The 9,648-nt window shown below is 43.8% G+C and overlaps 2 protein-coding genes across 2 annotated transcripts in view; one reads left to right on the forward strand and one right to left on the reverse strand.

Annotated features, from left to right (window-relative positions):
- LOC125952239 (zinc finger protein 90-like) overlaps positions 1-697 on the reverse strand; it is a 1,496-nt gene extending 799 nt beyond the window's left edge. Inside the window, exons 1-2 of the mRNA XM_049681591.1 lie at positions 367-697; positions 1-306 (exon numbers count right to left, since the gene is read on the reverse strand). The exon at positions 1-306 is cut by the window's left edge and continues 799 nt beyond it. Of these exons, the coding sequence (XP_049537548.1) occupies positions 1-306; positions 367-489 (429 nt within the window). The 5' untranslated portion in view covers positions 490-697. The remainder of the gene's footprint in view (positions 307-366) is intronic.
- Positions 698-824: 127 nt separating this feature from the next.
- LOC125952238 (UNC93-like protein MFSD11) lies at positions 825-4,890 on the forward strand. Its single transcript, XM_049681590.1, has 6 exons — positions 825-1,187; positions 1,686-1,855; positions 3,268-3,444; positions 3,530-3,798; positions 3,879-4,315; positions 4,397-4,890. Exons 1-6 carry the CDS (start codon positions 1,098-1,100, stop codon positions 4,559-4,561), a joined length of 1,308 nt encoding a protein of 435 aa, XP_049537547.1. The 5' UTR covers positions 825-1,097; the 3' UTR covers positions 4,562-4,890.
- Positions 4,891-9,648: the final 4,758 nt, after the last annotated feature.

Here is a 9,648-nt window from a genome sequence, read left to right on the forward strand (position 1 = left end):
AAAGGGCCGATCCTCCGAGTGTGAAACATAATGTTCCTGAAGCCCCATCCAGGACTTAAAGCGTTTGTTGCAGAACTCACAAGCGAATGGTCGCTCATCGCTACGCGATTCTTGCTGATTAGTTTTAGTAGCTGTTAGTCCTTCCTGATCTGGCTCTTTGTTATCCAGATTGCTCTTTTCTATTTCCTGGCCCATTCCAGCGAAGGGCCATCTTTGACGACATCGTATAAAGAAGGAATGCAACGTGTGCAGGTCCTGTTCGCAGGATTCACACACTGCCTGCGGCAGTTCATCGTACTTTGATATCTGCAACAAAAGAAGCATAATGAAGAGACCGAAGCAGAAAAAACGCCAAGGGACACTCACCGGTAATCCAGTACATTCTTGGAACATTTCTAGTAGCGACGCATTTTTTTTTTCGAACAATATCTTCACACTAGCGCGCTCCTGAGCACACAATCGACAGACTTGTGTTGACCGCGACGACATGGTCCAAGGCCGTACCCTTCACCGGTCACAGTAATACCACGAGAAACGCCGTTGATCGTATTTAACGTACACCGTTCTCTGAAGCGCGAAATACCCAGATACAGTGCCGTTTTCCGAGCGTTTTTCCAGATTTCCTCCGAGATCTTTTCGAACCCACTCCCGAGTGACGTTTCTTCCGGCTCCAGCTGACAGCGCTTTGTTGTGGTGGCTTTTTTTGTTTTTCCAAAGTGCATTGAACCGCGCGCGCTTTCCCTTTCATTTTCCCTCGTCCTAACGACTCCAAGAAAGGACCTTCGGGGACAAAAGCTCGAATTAAACACACCAGGAACGTAACAGGATCCGTAGTTTTCAAGTGCTCGTCGCTATGGCCCGTAATCTCGGATCTGTGAGGACGCGATGGTGTAGTTCATAGGGGAGAAAGTGGGCTGCTGCTGGGCGACTTGCGTGTTTGCGCGCGCCTCATTCGAAGTTGTACCGATGTCGATCGCGGACGCGTCGTCGAAGTGTCCGTTATAGTATTATCGAACCGTTGCGTTGTGTTTTGTTGATTTTAGTTTTAGTTTTGTTTGTTACTATCGATAAGAACGGTTCTTAGCTAGTGCGTAACGATGGTGGAACATAATTTTGTTAACGTGTTCATGCTGGGTTTCGGCTTTATGCTGATTTTCACCTCCTTTCAAACGCTAGGCAACATCGAGGTAAGCCAGATTCTACCGCAATTTTTTGATTAAATCATTTCCGCAATCGGAGAGGTAGATTGGTGCCTGGTTTTAGAATTCGTCAATCAGCGTGCCACGGTAAGAGCGGGGCAAGCAATCAGCCGCTTCACGCCTGACTCGGTAAATCCGCGTGAAAGGAAGGAACACAAAAGTCCGCCCCCTCACTGAGTGGCTTTTTGAAGTGGCTCACGAACGAGGCAGAAGTGACTCCGTGGCACGCTGATCGATCAATCGTAATATCCGTAATTGGAGGGGTCCGGTGGCTCGATGTAAATATTGTGGCTTTTGCCTTTAAAGTTCACTTTCTCTCGATTTCGTAAGCTTTATTAAACCGGTTTTTAAATGACTGGAACAACTGAAGCAGTCAAGTCAGCCTTCCGATAGGTTACGACAACGCCTATTTTCGAAGGTCATTCAAATACATGCTGTTCCGATTAAATATTTTTCATTCTATATCGCCCCGCGCTCGTTGCACAGCAAACCATCATCGACAGTATCAAGAAGGACGAACCCTCATTCACTGGAGATGGCTATACAAGCCTGGCTATCATCTATGCTGCACTATCTTTATCAAACTGGGTTACACCGTCCGTACTCTCGGCAATTGGGCCGCGATTAGCCATGACTATCGGCGCCGTCACATATTGGTAAGCTTAATCTTAATTGTTGCAGGTTACCACACAACCATACGGAGCCGTAAGATCACCTCCGTACAGTCCATCGTAAGCTCTGCTCTGGATTGAATGTCGTCATTAGCGTGGAATGCACCCGTAACACAAAGGTGCTTGTTTCTTAAGAGACGATCAAGCAGCTGCTCTGGATTCAATCAAATAGATCCAAAGAGTGCTTGAAACGTTGCACTCTTTATAGCTTTGTTCAAACGCGTACAACATATGCGGCACAACGAACAGAGCACATGCGCCTGTTCCGACTTGCGCATCGAACGAGTATGATAACGCGCAGATAACGCGCTCTGGAAGTTATGCTCAGACAACATTCTAGGTCGATTCAAATTTGAGCTGCTTTGATGGTCTTCGCAATAGCGCAGCGATACAACCGATCAGAATAAGATTTTTCAGCTTCTTATCCAGCAAGCCTTGATTGGACAGGTTTGTCTGCCTGTCCCACTAGTTTGACTGGTTTTCAAACTCCACCTGTGCACATAACATACTGAAGTGCTTGAAGGGCAACGTTAGTTCAGAATTAGGAAATGTAAATGAGACGACGAAAGCTGTGGCGCTTCTGAGAAACACATTCTGACAGTGCAAGATGGTTTCAAGGTCCCATTTCAAAGCAGTGTTGAGTTTGATCATGTCTTGTTTTTGCCAACCGTATGCAAATTCACGATGTAATTTTTCTGGTCTCAATTTGGGTCGAGGAGATATGCCATTCAGCAAGGACAACAAGTCTGGCACGTCTTCAAATAAGACGATGCGGACAATCCGTATCTGTACCATTTCGATCGCTCTGATCAGCAAGCACACGACGGAGTACGTAAAGTTGATGACTAATTTGTTTTGCGTTATCCGCCTCCGTGCATGCGATCATGGTAACCTAATTTTATATTGAAAGTATTTTAATAAATTCATTTGATTTGAGATTATCCTCCCACTATCCTATAACCACTTCTGAAGCCACCATTTATAGCAATAGCCTTCACCTACTTATCCCCATTGACGATGATAAAAAAGTGCTTCAGAGTCATTTAGAATCATTACGAAATGGGATATTTCTTTTCGTTTATTCTCGTATAATATCAGAAGTTCGTTAAAATGACTAAACTTGCATGTTTTAGCGGCTATTCTAATGGATATTTCCTATTCTAATGTTCAGTAGGATCAGATCTGGTGATAATTCCAGCCGATTTCATTTCTAAACAAACAAAGGTTACATGTCCAGAATTTTCATTGAATGAGTTTCCATATTGTTGAAGTCCGTGTATATGCAGCAATTATATTTGATAGTAATAGTTTTAATTTGAAATTTAATCATTGTAATTTTCCGATATGGTCTTTTACTCTGATTTCTGTACATAATAATTTGTTTATTTTATTTCCAGTTTATTTATGGCATGCTTCTTTGTACCACACGTTGCGGTATTGTACCTGTTCAGTGTTGTACTTGGTGCTGGAGCAGCCCTCATTTGGACCGGCCAGGGGACATATCTATCGCAATGCAGCAACAACGAAACCATCTCCAGAAATTCTGGAGTTTTCTGGGCTATGCTTCAAATGAGGTGATGAAAACAAACAAAGCATAGTATTTGTTATCGTTATAAACCATGCGCGGTTAAATATGTTTTCCTGTTTGTATCGTTGCAGTATGTTTTTTGGCAATTTGCTAGTTTTTTTCACATTCCAGGGCAAAACGCATATCGACGTGGAAACGCGCACCATCGTTTTCTCGGTACTGGTTGCTGTAGGCATCCTAGGAACGGTCATGCTTTCTTGTCTCAGGCGTCCTGTTGCCGATCAGGATGTGTCCACGGAGCTAACAGCGCCTGCTACACCGAAACAAGCTTTCGTTGATGCGATACAACTGTTTAAGACGAAGCGAATGATACTGCTGAGCATTACTTTCGTGTACACGGGTAAGAAAATTGACTTCAGACTAAGGAAATGGTAATGATGGTGTCCTAACATACGATTCTGCTTCTTAATTTATTTACAGGTCTTTCCCTATCATTCTTCAGTGGCGTTTATGGCTCGAGTGTTGGTTTTACAACTGCCATTGGAACGTCGGCAAAGCAGTTGGTTGGTCTGAACGGTGTATTCATTGGAATCGGTGAAGTTGTCGGTGGCGTTGCATTCGGTTTGCTCGGTACAAGAATCACTACCAGATACGGGCGCGATCCGGTGGTGATAGTCGGAGGAGTGTTGCATTTGGTCTCCTACTTCCTCGTGTTCATCAATCTGCCTAACGTAGCCCCTTTCGGCAATACCGACGAGGTGTCGTATATCAACCCACCAAGCGCCATTGTGGCAATGCTCTGCTCTCTGCTGTTAGGTTTTGGTGATGCTTGTTTCAACACGCAGTGTTACTCCATGCTGGGCGGAGTATTCAAAAACCAACCGGCTGAAGCCTTCGCAATCTTCAAGTTCACACAGGTATTAGACAAATTGTTGGTCCTGGTTTAACCATATTCTATTGAAACGCTTATTTAACATTACGCTCTTTTTATCTTCCAGTCGATCGCTGCTGCAGCCAGCTTTGTTTATTCCTCACATTTCGGACTCCACGTGCAGTTACTCATTTTAGTTATCTTAGCTATCATTGGAACTACAACGTTCTGTCTAGTAGAGTTCTCTGTAAAGAAGGAGCGTGTAGAGGTTGAGAAAAAGTATGAAGAATAGAGCCCGTATTCTACCGTCCACATCGCAAACTTTCCATGTGTATAAATTACGTAGCACGCATGCACCGTAATTCATGAAACTTTAACATTCCTACTCTAGTGGTGATACGAGGATTAATTTTGACCTCCACTTTTACATCAGATTTGTGCAATTTATCGTGATGAACCTAAACAAATTGTATAGTTATCTTACAGTGAAGGACAATTTGTGTACTGTTTTTCTCATGATATTGTTAACCCACGGGATGCCAAAAATGTGAAATTTAACGAGATCAAATGTAAAAGTGTGTGTGTGGATATGAAAGCAATTATAATAAATGAAAAATCTATTCTTATAAAAAGTGTTTCTTTAATTATAATTACTCAACAGGCGTTACAACTAACGAACGGTCTTCGCTTCATTCACTGCTCGTTATTAGACGGTATTATTCGAGTTCATTTCGTCAGTCAAATAGCTTTCGAAATAATCGTCAGTACAGGCATTACATTTACATCATTGCAATAACATCATTGTACACCACATACTTACATACATCATTACTATAATGATATGCCTATAGATTCGTGCTGTGTCAACTTTTCCATTTTCATATATTCACACGAAAATCGTAAAGAATTTCTCTTTTGTCCGGTATAATTTTAATGAATAAGATTCTTAGGTAGTATATTTCAATGCGGGTCCCGTCCGTTATATATCAACAAAAATGCAAATGAAGTGAAACTCATAAAAGCTCAAATGCGTGCATAAAACATGATTCCATAATCCATTCAATTCATACACGCTTCTGAAAAGTAAATACTCTATGAGATAAGATCAACACTCTGTCATATTATCCCAAGATCCAGTTCACTCTCGCATATCTGCGATGCAATAGAATGATAATGATGTACCTTGCTGATCGATTGAAGTTTGATTGCCGTACTATCCGGTTGAGTAAATACTCAGAAAGCGTAAAATCGGTCGTTTTGCCTCATCTAACCTAGCAAATCATCCATGCAGCAGTTTTGATGCATTCGTATCAGTGTAGTACAAAACCCACGATTGACGTCCATCAGAAGATGTTGATATGCTTTACTGAGCGTTTTACTTTCTATGGAAGGGTTTAATAAAAGTGCAATGATAAATAAAGTGTCCGAAAAGCATTAATGAATTCATGCTAGGAGAAAAAATGCAGAATGTCGGCAGATGCATCATCTATAGGCTCTATCGACTACCACTCAAACCACCTTCAAAATTCCAGAACTGGATTGTTAGAAAGCGGCCACGGGACACCTTCGCACGATACTTACATACGGACATAGAAAACTATTTGTAGCGTATATGACAAATGGCCGAACCCGTAGGCCCAATCCCGCTTCGGAGTGCCATCGCTGACCGCTAGCCCAAGACGGCAAGCGAAATCAGCCGGAACGCACCTGTTTGACCGATAAAGCGGCACAAGTTAGTAGAAGGGGAGTCGGTGTATTGAAAGAAAAAGTAAGTGAAATGTGGGTACGTGAGCTGGTTTAATCACGAATGTGCCTGAGCACATGATCTGCTCAATCGGTCGGGCAATCGTCATGGACGTGATGGCTGTTAACTAGGACTACTAACGGAAATGAATAGAGCTTTGGCTACGGTTAACCACTGTGCGTAGCTTGGACACAGTGTGGTTCCCGTTGAGGATGTGACCATTGCCATCGTGTGTCTTATGGTATGCTGCGCACAAACGTACTTGCAAGACCTGACCAGTGTGATGGCAAGGCTAAATTATAAGCAAGTTCCTGCACGTCCATCTCCACCGAAGAAACATTCCATTGCTCGTGAATGGAAGATGAAACAAAACCAATATCGTTTCGCAATATTTCATAATGTCTATTGATCCTCGAGTAGATATTACATCGCGCAAAGTAAATGAAAATCGCGAACATCCAACAGCCTCCAGCCAGCTGCAGCCCGTATAGCTCCATTAATTGTCCGAAGTACTAGCTCAAGAGACTTTGTAGGAGCAATAGTTATGTTTTCACTTTTTTTTCCACATCTAGTCGCAAACTTCAAACTCAAAAGATACATGAAGCCAATGCCGGTGATCGAATAAGTGATTTCGAGTAGCGAATCATCGTTTCGCTTATGGCTTGTGTGTTTAGTCTACGCTCGATGCGTTTTGAACAGAAATGTGTGTTTTTTATGCGTTGTTAGGACAGCATACACGCTCGCGAGAAACCATCCTAATGAAAGCGAATATGATTCGACACGTGTTCGGCATAAACGGTGCTGAGCGAGCAGTCAGACAATTACGAGATCAGTCAACCTCTGTCGAGTCGTACACCACATGACGAATGGTTGGGATGATTATGTACACTCGGTCTTTAGTCAGGTGAAAACACTCGATGGTACATGCACATCCAACCTATGTAATCGAGAGAAAATGTGGGGAGAACGTTGGCATACTACACGGGCTCAGTGTCAAGCTGGTGAAACACATCGCATAAAATGCCTTGAATATGCTCAACTATTTTCGTTTGACTATTGAGGCTGTACGTTTCATAAGCGCGCATTCGTTTCTCTTTATGCCTCATTTATGTTACAGAAGATCCTTCGATCTTACGATCGAGCATTGTCGTCCTGCGTATTGGTAGACCGCCAATTCTGATGTCAATAAGTTGGTATAGATTTATTCACTTCCGCTTAAAATAAAAACAGAATGGTGTTAAATAGGATCCTATTTATCCTATCAGAATACACTTGATCTCATTTGTACTCCGCTTCGTGGATGATACAGTGGAAATGATTCGATGGTTTGCCAACGTAAGATATGTTTACCGAAATACCTATTGGATTTTAAAATGATGGAAAATGAATGTAATGAGAAAACATATATTGAAATATTGAATTGAAAACAAAATATCGCATATCCGTTTTGAACAAGACATCATCGAATAAAGTAGCCAGAAACAAAAAGAGCAGATAAGGATAATACGAGCGTACCTAATTCGCTCTAGTACCCTCTCATGGAATGTAAACCACGCAATAATCATCTCTATACCGATAACTAACCCAACTTACCAGCCTCCAGCCGGGGGCGTCACTAATGTTGCATGTAATAATGCTCCGGTACAATGCAGACACCCTCACGCAACGGGGGGGAACACGGAGAAGAAAAACATGGCAAACAGCCGAAGCAGCAGAGCTGTTTGCTGTCTCGTAATCACAACCATCAGCAGCAAACACCGAAACCTATTATCATTGGCAAACTCCTGGCGAGGCCCTGGTCCAAGATTATAGCCACTGGGCTGGACACTGGAGAAAACAGAGATGCGAAAAGGACCAACGGATCCGACGTAGGAAAAGTTTGGCACCAACGGTATGCTCGGTGTGTGTGGTTTTGCTGCTGTGCTCGCGGTATCACGCTTGGTCGATGCAATTGGTGCACTCATGGCTGCACACATGATGTGTTTAGGAGGTGGGCTGCGGTCCGAAAGTGTGGCGAAAGAAAGTTGCCAACGACAAGAGCCCTTTTCTATTTAGCCAGAAGTGCATCTCGACTGGCCCAGCGGCTCCGGCGCGGTCTCTGCGGAGCTTTCGCGGTTGTCCAGATCTGATCGTTCAATTCGACGATCGAAACCCGGACTTTCGAGCGCCACTCGATCTCCGCGCGCAATTGTTGGACTGAGTGAGCATGCATTTTCATGGCGTTCAAACGTTGCGATTCCATTTGCGCCCAACTATCGACTATTGTGCTTAGTTTGCATTTCCACACACACACATACACACACACAACCATACAAAAGGAAAAAGGAAGGGCGAGGAGCGGGCGTTATGCGCAGAAATCGAAAGTCATTGATTAATTGCAAAAGAAAACAGTGAAATTGATTTATCTCACACTGCAAGGGACAGCCCCGTGATTAACATTGGTGCATGATGGGATAGGGCCGTCTAGAAGCAAAACTGGCCGATTCCTGCACCGGTCGCCTCAGACCACGGAACAGGGCACTACCACGGGGTCTAATGGGGCACACACCCTCTGGTCAATTTTCTTTCAATGATTTGATTAACCGCAGACACAATGAGATGGAGGTTCGAGTAGTTCCGTGAGGGATAAACATACCAAGATCCGCAGCAATGCCGAAGGTGCCACCTGATCGTTCTGCTGATTCCCACGCGAACGAGCCAGACCTCCGCAAGACTACTAGACCGTTCACGTGTGAACGGCGAGTCGAGGTTCAATTAACTGTTTTGCCTTTGCACACTTTCTACCGGGGGTGGGGCTCTTGAAAGTGTATTCACATCCGGAGTTTTCGGTAGAACAGCGCGACGATGCCATTATTCTTCCATATGCCAACCTGGGTATGGTATTCGATGAACGTTCTCGGCAAAATGCTCTGAGATAAAGATGCGGCAAAGAAATTTGATGAAATATACGATTGCGCCAATAAATTGCCCAATTCTCTATGCGTTTTAAGTGGATTTATAATGTTGCCCTTTTATTCTTGTTGCAAATAAAAATGTTCGTATTTACTCTAGACTGCTCAGGATATTAACCTTTGCCTTAGTTGGTTCAATGTCACTAGGAGAAGGAAGGTATTTTTTTTATGTCGCAATGATTAGAACAGGCTACTTTGATTGTGCATTTACCATTTCACTTTGATTGTAACTATGATAGGTAACAAAAGCATCATCAATATGCGCCCAGTATATTGGCTAAATGTGATCCTGTACGAACAACATCAAAGTACGCATGCAACAGTCGAGACGCTTTTGTCAGCTTCGTAGCAGCCTGCGATACCGTTTTCGCCAACACCTGCCACTTGGACCCACGCCCTTTGCAGTAGACCACTGCGCTTCTCCATTTCCAATGGCCAACTCATAAATCGCAGTCAACTGGGCCGACCGGTCTGGAACAGGTTTAGCGTAAGCGAGAGCAATGCGCGGTGGCTACCATTTGTACTTTGTACACGGACATCCATCGCACTATGCTGGCCGGTGCAGCATAGGTACGCACTACTTACCGTTGCGCATGTGCACCATCACCCGTGTCGCACTTGGCGCCAAGACCTCGGCCACTACACGGCCAATGTCAGGGTCGTTCAGCGTTGAGCGATGCGATG

This window comes from Anopheles darlingi, chromosome 2, assembly GCF_943734745.1.
Source record: "Anopheles darlingi chromosome 2, idAnoDarlMG_H_01, whole genome shotgun sequence".
Lineage (NCBI taxonomy): Eukaryota > Metazoa > Arthropoda > Insecta > Diptera > Culicidae > Anopheles > Anopheles darlingi.

Coding starts and splice junctions, on each gene's coding strand:
- LOC125952238 (XM_049681590.1), top strand. CDS start 1,098: ATGGTGGAACATAATTTTGTTAACGTGTTCATGCTGGGTTTCGGCTTT. Junction 1,188..1,685: donor AAACGCTAGGCAACATCGAG/GTAAGCCAGATT, acceptor CTCGTTGCACAG/CAAACCATCATCGACAGTAT. Junction 1,856..3,267: donor ATCGGCGCCGTCACATATTG/GTAAGCTTAATC, acceptor TTTTATTTCCAG/TTTATTTATGGCATGCTTCT.